Raw genomic sequence first — 11,531 nt, 5'->3', positions numbered from 1 at the left:
CCTATCATTTTTTGCACCTCTTTATAGGTTTTTCCCCTCTCCAGTCAACTTTTTAATCAAAGTACGCTGTTCTTCTGAACAATGTCTTGAACGACCCATTTTCCTCAGGCTTTCAAATGCATGTTCAACAAGTGCTGGCTTCATCCTGAAATAGGGGCCACCTGATTCACACCTGTTATTTCACAAAATTGATGACCTCACTGATTGAATGCCACACTGCTATTTTTTTTAACACACCCCTTTCAACTAATTGCCCAATTGCACAGCCTTAAGAGCGTGCATATCATGAATGCTGGGTCTTGTTTGCTTTCTGAGAATCTACTGCACCTACTGGTAACTTGTTTGCCATGTAGCAATAAAAAATATACTAAAAACCTGGATTATTCTGGTTAGTCACATTGTACTGCTATTATTTTGAACAATACTGTATGTTTTTTTTGTTTCCAAGCTAAGAATGAACATATTTTTGAGGTTTCTTTCAGAGTGTGAAGGCTTTTTGTTATTGTTGTCCAGATTAGCAGAAGCATGTTTGTCTTCCTCCATTTTCACACAAAAGTCAAGATCCGCTCTGATAAAATAAAAGAAGAAATTCTGATCCACTTTAAAATCCAAGGCATGGGTTTAAGTAATTTAAATGAGGATTCATTTTACAGGAGAATAGGAGCGTACCGGGCAGGGCACGGTGGCGCAGTGGTTAGCACCGTTGCCTCACAGTGAGAAGGTTCTGGGTTCGGGCCCCACCCGGCACCTTTCTGTGTGGAGTTTGCATGTTCTCCTCGTGCTTGTCTGGGTTCTCTCCGGCTTCCTCCCAGCAGTAGAAAATGAATGAATGAATGAAAATGGAGTGTACCGTGGTTGTTACCAGGAAGAGGGGTTAAATAGGTGTGTGTGTGTGTGTGTGTGTGTGTTAGAATCCCTCCCTGCTTCCAGAGGTACAAGCTGAGTGAACTCGAACAAAAGATGAATGATATTTCCTCCAGACACAAACTGATGACCTCTGTGTGTCTGTTCCTCTCTCTGTAAATCTCAGTTGGTCTCAAGATGAACCTGCTGGATTCAACTCTGGCCATAGACCTGCAGTATCTGGGAGTCTGCCTGCCCATCCCTCCGCCAGGAGTCTCTGTGGAGCTGCCTCTGTCTCAGGGTTGGTACCTTCGCACTGACACAGAGCTGGAGATCTGCCTCTGAACTGCAGCCTAAATATTCATAAAATACCTTCATAAAAGAGCTGCGGGTCTGAGCTTGGAAACGACATCCTGAGGTTTTTGGTTTGTGTAACTAGCTGGCTTCATGTGAACTACTAATGTGCCTGTAAACATACTAGTTTTATTTTCAGGGGTTTTGTCTGTTATTTTCCATGAGAATATTTTATTACTGCAACTAACGGTTATATTTGTTATAGATTAACTTGCCAGTTATTTTCCAGTTAATCATATGGTCTGCAAAACAGCAGAAAAATGAAAAAGCTCATCACAATTTCCTGAAATCCACTGTTATAAAATGTCATGTTTTATCCAATGAAGAGTCAAAAACCTAAAAGTAATTAATTTATTGTCATGCAAGACAAAGAAAAGCTGCAAATCTGAAAACTGGAACTGTCACATTTAGGCTTTTTTCTTGAAACTAAAAACTATTCAAATGTGTGACTTGTCTGTTGAGCAACTAATCATTTAGTTGACGCATTGTTGTAGATCTAACTGTATTTTATGTATTGTATATTTAAAATACAACAAACTAATATATAAGTATCTAAATAAAAAAGTGAGAAGACGTCAAGCACAGAAACCCGCAGATGAAAGAAGGAAATGGCAAAAACTAAGAAATGCAAATGAGGAAAAAGTACATTTTAACAAAGTAGAAAGAAGCAATAAAATAAAAATAAGTACTAAAATAAGGTGTATGCCGTTTCATAGTGGAATAAGTAAACGAAGCAGGGAAGAAATTAAGCCTGGCATCAGCTTTCTTCCTCTAATGAACATATTACTCATTTCCATTTTGGCATTTTAACCGTTTTTGAAATGCTGCGGTTTGTGCTTGTTTACCATTGACACCTCTAAGTCATTCCCTGTTTATTCTGCTTTTCTTGTCCAGGTGTTTCTGCAGCATTTGTGTCCAGAACAGGAAAAACGACAGATGTGACCCAGATTAAAGGCTGGAGAGAGAAATTCACTCCTCCAGAGGCTCCGTCCACTCCATCATTGGCCAAACCTGAAGGTAAAGATGCACCAATCGGTCTGTGGGAGAACAGAATTGGCCTGTTTGATTGATTGATTGGCCATGACCGGTGACAGCCAATCAGTCTGAGAAATCCAATTCTGTGCCGGTCAAATTTAGATTCACAATGATTCAGGTCGTGCACACAGTGGCACATATTAAAAGGGTATTGCGTGTATCATCTGGCGTGCGCCTCGGGACACCTATTTACTCGCACATTGGAAACTCAGTGTACAAAATGTGCACAGAGGAACCTACAGAAACACTTCGGAGAAGGGAAAACTATGTCCAAATAATACACAGTGAGGGAATTGCTGGCTACACGAGTGAGAGTGAGCGGAAAACAGCTTCAGCTCGTTCTGTGCAATGTGATAAGCTAGTGGACTAGTGTGAACAGAGCAGAGATCAGTGACACAGAGTGATGACCTCAGCGTGTGGAGCTGTTTGCTGGAAACAGACAGCCTCCCATGTTTCCTGAGGTAGAAACCTGGTCCCAGTGCAATGGTGTGGCTCGCTGGGAGGGTCTAAGAGTTGGTGGGCAACAATGGAAAGGACTGGATTTTAGCTGATAATGATCCATGAAAATATGCCTGGATCAGACCCAAAATGATATTTAGAATTGGCTCAGAACATCTCTATCAACAACTTGTCAAATTCAGTCTTGTCTCTTTTTATGTTTTATCTCATGTCCTGCAGCTGGTCCCAGTTCAGATCTGCCTAAGAAAAACCTGTCTGCGTTCTGCAGTGACATGTTGGACGAGTATCTAGAAAGTGAAGGGAAGCTGATTGATGAGCGAGCTGCCAGTTTCTCTCAGCCTGTGGTGGAACCGGTACTGTACGAGCTCCCCACCAGGAGCACCAGCTATGTTCGGACCCTGGACAGCGTCCTGAAGAAGGAGGCCATCACCTTCCCTACCTCAGACCTCATATCTGGGTTTGTCCCCCCCTCCAAGAGACCCAAACTCTCCCTCAGAAAGAAGAAGACCTCCAACAAAGGAGAGGAGAAGACGCAGAAAGGTCCAAAACAGAACAAACCCAGACCAGAATGTGCACCTCCCCCAGTTCCAACACTTGAACGAAACCTGGTCCCTAAACAGGCTGCAGTCCATACCCCAGCAGCCACCCCTCCATCAGTGCACACAGCACCTGTCACTGAACCTCCTAAGTCAAAGAAAAAACACCTGAAGATCCAGTTTGCCCATACAGAACCTTTAACTCTCTCTCCTCAGACCCCTGCCCTCAAGAAGAAGAAGAAACTCAAACCCAAGACCTCATCCCAGACCCTCAGTCCATCCAGGTCCACAGCCCCCCCGCCAGGCATCTCAAGGGACATGGCTCCTCTGGAGTCGGACTCTGAGCTGGGAACCGCTGATCAGGGTGATGAAACCTGCAGGAAGGGGAGTGGCCTGGTGATGACGCGAGCTCTGCTGAAACAGAAGGACCTGGAGGATGGTGTGGTATGGGAGGGCCGACCCAGGACCAGCATCACTGAGGAGCGGGCCACCATTGCCCTGACCTCACTCTTCACACTAATGGTGAGATTGTTGTTAATGGGGTGATGATTCCAAGCCAGCAACAAGACCAGAACATGATCCTCTGATCAACAAAAATCTAGTAGAATGTGTTAGATTCTTTTCATTTGTCAATGCTTCATCAGTAATTAGCCCAATAGTTTTAGTTGCAACAGATTTAATGTTCTTTCTCACTAAAGTGCATGTTTGAGGCCTAAAGACAAGTTTGCAGTTTGAATTATTTTTGTAAATGTTTACAGTGATACCAGAAAATATCCACATCACCACCAGATGAAATTATGTCCGTTACATTTGAGTTGAACTGTCTTGAGTACAGTTTTGGCTGAGGTGACGCACCCATTTGTGAGGTTTAGACTAATATGTTGTCCCACCAGAGCAGGAGATATGGAGCTGCAGTTAGCAGTCCATAGATGATACACTGTTGGACATTACAAATATTAATTGCATCACAGTTTTCAGCCATGAAACAAAGAAAAATACGAAGTATTGCATCTGGTGTCAAACACCATCAGCATCTGATATTTTTCCAGCTGACAAAGCAAATGATCAGACTGTGATGTGGCAGGCAATTCTACATACAGCTCTGATTTTCAAGTCAAGTCAAAGTGTTTGTCATATGTACAGTTAGGAAACATGTTTCCCTGTGCAATGAAATTCTTACTTTGCCGTCCACATGAATGTCACAAAATACAAATGAAATATAAAGTAGATAAATAAGTAACACAAAATCTAAGGGACTTTAAGCAGCAAATGCAACAATATAATTAAAATATATCAGAATATAATAAGAGAATGTATGCTGCATGGGAGCAGCCTGTGCAGCAGTCAACAGTCAATGTGCTACATGAAATTGCCTTTATATATGTTTTAACTGCAGTTGGTCATTAATTGATGTCAATCAAAGTAGGGTCTGAAGACCGGTTCTGGTTTGGGGAATAATTCTGACAGACTGAGATCTCTCAGGTTTTGACTTGTTTCTGAATTTAAAGTTCATTATTGTATTCTTACCAGAAGCTAGTGGTACAAAACTGTGAGCAGGTCTCAGGGTCCTCTGGCCTGTCTTGAACCTCTCACAGACTATTTAAGACTTTTAATTTTTAGTTCTAAGATGCTTTTTGAATCACTCTTAGACCAAAAACTTTGGGGTCTTAAAATGTGGACTGACAGTCCTTTAGGAGTTTTTTTTAAAAGGTGGGGACACACAGGACGGCTGTTGAGCTAATTATGAATGCAAATTGCACATGACTACTGGTCGGACCCAGTTGGACCGAGTCTGTTCCAGTCTGGGTCAGTTGGTGTCGACAGTCAGCAAATAAAATCATGTAGTGTACAATATGTAATGACTGCAGCGCCTATAAAAAGTCTTCAGCCAACTTGGAGGTTTTCATCTTTGATTTTGTTACAACATTGAATCATCAGCAGTTTAATGTGGGGTTTTTGTCACTGATGACACGAAAAGACACTGTATACTATATAATATATAAAATATAAATATAAACACAGAGACTGCAGTTAAAATTCTGGCACCAGTGATTTTTTTCCTTCTGACAAGAGCACAACTTGCTTTTATTGCTATTTTATTCCCCTCTGTTCTAATAATTCAGTTTTGTAAACAACTACTTACACTCCTGCTATTTCACATTTAGAAACAGAATGTAAACACTAAAGTGCCTAAGATGCTGTAGCGCAGCAAAGAGGCAACCTCGGTGTTTGGATGCCCAGAGGTGGAGGCGGCTGTAGAAACCGATCATCACTGACAATGTAGCACAACAACTGGAATCTGTTATAGGTGTATACTTCTTATAAATAAACCAGGTACAGTGTTCCCTTAAAAAAAATCTGATTTTGAATATTAATTTGAAAACAGTCCCTAACATGTATATAAGACTGGAGTGTGTAGTTAAAAAAGTATTATTCACATTAAGCAAATCATATATGCATTTTTCATGTAACAGTATTTTCACACCGGCTTTGCTTCAGTAAAGCACCTGAGTACTTCTTCCACACTGTGATTGCAGCCAGTTATTTTCTGTTGTACATATTTAAGTAGCGTGGCAGCACGGTGGTGCGGTAGTTAGTGCTGTTGCCTCACAGCGAGAAGATTCCGGGTTCGAGCCCTGGCCGACCCGGGGCCTTTCTGTGCGGAGCTTGCATGTTCTCCCTGTGCCTGCATGGGTTCTCTACGGGTACTCCAGTTTCCTCCTACAGTCCAGAGACATGCAGCTTATGGTGGCTCTACATTGACCCTAGGAGTGAGTGTGAGTATGAGTGTGTGTGGTTGTTTGTCTACATGCCAACCCTGTGATAGACTGGTGACCTGTCCAGGGTGTACCCTGCCTCTCGCGTTTGGGACTAAGCGGTATAGAAAATTTAGATTTAAAATTAAAACAGGTATTCATTCATTCATTTACTTTCATACGATCACTGTCAGAAAAAGCCAAATGACCTCAATCATGATTCAACGTTGTAACAAAACAGAAGGCGAAAACTTCAGAGGGTGGTGAGGACCTTTTTATAGCTGCATTTAGTTCTGAGATCCAGTCGCTGTCAGTCTCGAAGTGTTGTTTTTCTGTTTGTTTTGTTTGTTTTTTATATTTTTTACTGATGTTGGCGACTAATGACGTCACTAATGTGTTGGCCGATTGAGATGTACACTAAACAAATGGTAAAGATTCAGCAATGGTGAGCAAAAGGGACTAGTGTGAAGGTGCGCTGGACAGCTGAAAACCAGTGGTTTCCAATCAGCCATTCATTGTGTTGTCCCCAGTGTTTAATCAGCCATAATGTGTGTACTTCTTCCTAGTCAAGGACTAAAAATCTGCACAGGTTGGCACAACCAGTCATTAAGTGTGACCTGTCTGGTCTTTGTAGGTTTCAGCCAGTTGTCATGTGTGTCCCCACCAAAACTCGAGCTGCTGTTGGCCTCAGGATGTTTTGACTTTCAGGTGTCAAGTTGCTTTGTAAATGTTTGACAAACATTTGAATTCAGCCCCCACAGTACCTGTCACAGTCCAGGTGTTGTAACCGACTGGATCCTCCTCAGGGCTTTGTCAGCGAGAACCCGACTGCTCCCATCAGGCTGATGCAGAGACGGGCTCCCCCTTGTTTGAATGACTTCTGCCGGCTTGGCTGCATCTGCTCCAGTCTGTTGCACTGCTCCAGGATCAGCCACTGTGGCCGCCTTCGTTGCATATTCGGCTGCAGCTGCCTTAAACAGAAGGTAGTCCTCCTCAAGAACCTGGATGGCTCCGACTCCAGCTCCTCCCACCAGGAAAACAACAAGAAGAGCAGGAGGAAGAGGAGGATGAAGATGGCCTATAGTAAGTACGCCACCAACAGTACCTTCAGTGTGATGATGCAGGTGGAGGACAACTCTCAGAGGAATTTTGGTGTCAGGTAAAACTGCAGAAAAGCCTCTGCCTCTGAAGGTGATCTCACTGCTCTCTTCTGCTTTGTTTGATTTGTAGTTCTCAAAGAGGTGGACAGTGTTACCCAGCCTACTGAGCAGGTCCGGACTCTGTGGAAGAGGGATGGTAGAGACTCGGATCCAGATCCAGTCTATGTGCCTGAACCAGCCTCCCTACTCCGCTCCAGTGTAACAACTCACAGTTTGTCACATACAATCACATAGTCATGCCTTTTAGATCTCGTAAGTACATGGACGTGGCTCAAAGTGTTGGTTCCCTTCCACCTCGCTGAAGAAACACTGTGTTCTCTCTGAAAAGGGTTTCCCTTAACTCGCTCTTGTTGCTGTCGTCATACCTGCAGCCTTTGATTTAGAATGAAGCCAAGAAAGTATGAAAAGAGCTGAGTTCTTCTCATATATTCTCTTGTAGTGATATTTGTCTCCAGCTGGGATCACAGGTGTCTTCGGTCTGATAATCAGTCATTCGGCCAGTTTCAGTGGAGAAAGGTGAAGCTGTTTCATCACATCAGCTCAGCGTTCACAGGAGAATCACTGAAGTCTCCACAGAGGACAGCAGCACCCCCACTGTGGGACACGGAGGAGGCTCAGCTGTGCTGTGTCCTCCATCAAACCGGAAGGTGATTGAGGTGTTCTGCAGAGAAACAGTGTCCAGAGTCAGAACCTCTGTCTTAGTTGCAGCTCATGGTCCTCAGCAGGAGAATGAGCCAGAACATCTGAAAGCACAGAGACTGATGGGAAGGAAACACTGGAGCATCTAAAGCTCAGACTCCTGATGCAAGTCCAGCTTGAACATCTGTGGAAGACTGAGAGTCACATCAAAGATGAGAGAACTGGAGCAGGATACAGTCCCAACACTTATGTCACTTTTCATTGGTTGTGTTATTTAAAATAATATGCTACAAGGAAAATGAAGCCCATCTTGTAATTTATATTAAAGATGGACTAGAGAGCAGTGGATGACAATTTCTGTTGTCAGTTTTAGCTCTTATCAGAGAAAATGGATCTTTGCTTTCAAGTGGAAGGTACCAACACGCTCAGCCACGTCTGTAGATAGTAGGGGTGGGCATTTTTTTTCATGATGGGACCGTATACCTCGGTTGATCAGATGCCGTCAAACTTCAAAAGAACTTTTTGATGGCGGTGGTCTCTGCATGTTTCTCCTGTTGGTGTTTGGCACTGTAGTAAAATGACATACTGATCTTGTTATCGCCTTATTTCCAGGTGCTGGTAAAAGTAAGGGAAACCAGTGGCTCTTTGTTTTTAAAGACAAAACCATACTAGCATGAAATGGTGAAATATTTTTTTTATGACTATTTGAAAATCATTGCCCATCCCTAACAGACAGAACAGCAGTGAAATGAAATACACAAACCTCACCATCTGCCAGAGGAGGAGTCTGTGCAGCAAAACACTCGGCTGTGCTGAGTTTTCTATGTTTGTTTCCAGATGAGCCGAGAGAACAACAGCAGCTGTGCAAGGGTCAGAGGTTACAGCGGAATGAGAAAGACCCAGAAACAAAAGGTAAAAACCCACTTATACTAGAGAACAGTTGTGGCAACAGCTGAGGTAAAATGTTTCACCTGACGGGACATTTCCACAGTATTGCACCTCTGTTTTTCAAATTTGGCACAAATGTCCACCTGGACTCAAGAATGAAAGAATTGTATTTTGGTGGTCACCGTGACGTTACGTCTCCCATTCCCAGCCGAGTCATACAACTGTAAAGCTGTAATTCTAGTTGACATGTTATTTATGTGATGCCACTGGGGGTTTTAATCCTTGAATCTGTGACTTTGATTTTGTGTTAACATGCTTTAATGATGCACAACAACTTTGCCTGAGTCCAGATCGTGTTGTAAATGAGCAAAAGCACATCATCCACTGCTCTTATGAAAGCATGGCCTGTATGCCTCCTGTTTCTGACGTGTGATTTACATCATGCTGGATGTCGCGTTAAATATCACACCTCTGCTACTTCGATGTAGACAGTCATCTGGCATTCATTGGTTTAGTGATGATAAGCAAACATGAGTTTATAGAAAACAGACACTATAGAGACATTAGTCAAAAGGCCCATCTCAACCCTAACTTAATCAGAAGGTGCCATTTCAGTTAGGAGGGACTGTTAGCGCTGTTAGGGGCCAGACAAGGAGGAGCCGTGCTCTTACAACCACACAGCATTGTTAAAAACATCTGGAAATAAACTGAAATGAAGATTTTCTGACAGTGAAATTTTTTGTTCTTTAGGAGGCAGCTAAACATGTTAAGCCTAAAGCTGTTCGGCTCAAATCATTGAAACAGAGAGACCTGACACTGATGGAAGCAACGACTAGACCCTCCAGTCCTCCTCCAGGTAGGTTTGCTGATACCAACTCCTTCTCCACCCTCCCATCACACCCTGCACAGAAGACCTTGTGAAAAATCTGTATTGAATGAACCTAACAAACAGAACCAGGATCAGTCTGCTTCATAAAAATCGTTTGAAGCTAATGCAGGCTATCTGCAGGTCTGACAAAGCAGAGGCAAAGTCTTACTTTTAAAACATCTGTAATTTACAAAGGTCAAAAGTAGAGTAACGCTATAATCCATTCTCAGTTTGCTGCTACCTAACTGGGTCCAAGTGTGGACAGATTATAAAACAGCATATGTTTGTAGTCCTTTTGTGGTGCTTTTGCATCTGTCAACTAGCTGGGAGGATCAGTGTCCAGGGTATCTGAGGCAGATCATTTTAACTTCCTTTATCAGACTTTCCCGAATATAGGCTTTATGACACTTTTCTCTGGAGGCATCAAGGTCTGCTGTCTTTTCTGATGTTTATTTGTGAATAAAAAGTGATTCATCTTATTTTCTTCAGTAGATGAACCAATCCAGCCTACTCCCATCAGCCAGCCTCCGAGTCCTCCCCCCGAGATTCCCACCAAGCCATCGAAGCGACTCATCATCTTGGCAGAGTGTAAGTGGGAGAGCGACGCCAACCGAAACCACATATTGATGAAGCTGTGTGAGGCAATGGCTCAGAACCAGCTAGATAATCCATTCTGGATCGGGAAGTACCTCATCACTCCCATCAGTCACACTGTGGACGAGAATGGCACTGGCCACTGCATCCAGTATAAAATCTACATCTCCACTCCCAAAGTGGGGTGGGAGAAACCTGCATTACAACAAAAACCACAACAAGAACGACAAATAGACATGAATCCACATCGACAAGAGACGGACACAAAACAACAACAGGTAGGCAGAAACCTAAACACTGGGGCGTGAGTATAAGGGTGCTTTCACACCTACAGCATTTAGTTTGATTGGATCAAACTAGAGTTCGTTTTTCCTCTTGGTGCGGTTCGTTTTGTCTGGTGTGAACACGGTAATCGCACTCGAGTGCGAACCAAAACAACCGCACCGAGACCCCCAAAATGAGGTGGTCTCGATCCGCATCATCTAGCGAACTCTGGTGCGGTCCTCCTGGTGAGAACGCGTACTGAACCAAAACGGGACCAAAGGCCGTGAATCACACGATTGACTTAATTACTTAAGATCTTAATAAATCATTGCAAGGAGATGCGAGGTTCATATCGAGCAATTGACTTTTTGTAACTTTCAAAATTTGGATGGCAATATACATACCTGATGGATCTTCGGTAATATCTTCGACTGATTAACATATGACAGTTCAATAATATCCACGCACGCTGCCTCCTGTATTGCCTGGATATGCATCTTCGGCGACTCCAATGCATCAATACATTCTTTTCCAGCCGTAACCGTGCTTCATTTTCAAACTGTGCGACTTGGTTTAAGTGGTAAATGCAAGTAGCGTAATACAAAATAACCAGGGCGAGGCCCAACTCGCGTATGTTGACCTCCATCCTCTCTCGTCACAGAAACGTGGACTTTATTTACTTTTTCTGTTCTCGTGGCAGACACATCTGACCAATAAGCGGAGAGAATGTTCTCACGTAGTTTTATGTGACGTGTTTTGGTGCGCTTGGATTTTTCTGTGTGTGAAACGAAACCGAACCAAGGAGACATTGCTACATGTTTACAAACTCGTCAACTGATTCGGACCAAAGCAAATGAATTAAGGTGTGTAAGCACCCTAAATAAAATGTGACCCATTATAGACTCCTGGGGAACTCCATAACAGAGGGGGGCATGGCAGGAGGATGTTAGTGTTGTACTACAAAGATAAAGATGTTAGACACATGGTGCTATCTTTGGAACGGCTTGCATGTTTCTGCAGGACCACCTGAGACAGATGATCAAACACCAGGAGCCTCTGGAAGACCGGCAGCAGGAGGGGACGGAGGAGGAAGAGCCTCTGGAAGACCAGCAGCAGGAGGGGGGGGGGAAGGGAG

At 43.4% G+C, this 11,531-nt stretch overlaps 1 protein-coding gene across 1 annotated transcript in view; it reads left to right on the top strand.

Moving 5' to 3' along the window:
• The window catches only part of mgaa (MAX dimerization protein MGA a), a 46,109-nt gene that overhangs the window by 20,062 nt on the left and 14,516 nt on the right, over positions 1 to 11,531 (top strand). Inside the window, exons 6-15 of the mRNA XM_020621321.1 lie at positions 1,031 to 1,144; positions 2,092 to 2,214; positions 2,911 to 3,749; positions 6,790 to 7,066; positions 7,214 to 7,341; positions 7,629 to 7,790; positions 8,620 to 8,694; positions 9,421 to 9,526; positions 10,028 to 10,410; positions 11,417 to 11,524. Of these exons, the coding sequence (XP_020476977.1) occupies positions 1,031 to 1,144; positions 2,092 to 2,214; positions 2,911 to 3,749; positions 6,790 to 7,066; positions 7,214 to 7,341; positions 7,629 to 7,790; positions 8,620 to 8,694; positions 9,421 to 9,526; positions 10,028 to 10,410; positions 11,417 to 11,524 (2,315 nt within the window). The remainder of the gene's footprint in view (positions 1 to 1,030; positions 1,145 to 2,091; positions 2,215 to 2,910; positions 3,750 to 6,789; positions 7,067 to 7,213; positions 7,342 to 7,628; positions 7,791 to 8,619; positions 8,695 to 9,420; positions 9,527 to 10,027; positions 10,411 to 11,416; positions 11,525 to 11,531) is intronic.

This window comes from Monopterus albus, unplaced genomic scaffold (assembly GCF_001952655.1).
Source record: "Monopterus albus unplaced genomic scaffold, M_albus_1.0 scaffold258.1, whole genome shotgun sequence".
NCBI classification, from domain to species: domain Eukaryota; kingdom Metazoa; phylum Chordata; class Actinopteri; order Synbranchiformes; family Synbranchidae; genus Monopterus; species Monopterus albus.
The sequence above is the reverse complement of the archived record's forward strand: the minus strand, read 5'-3'. Positions and strand labels throughout refer to the sequence as shown.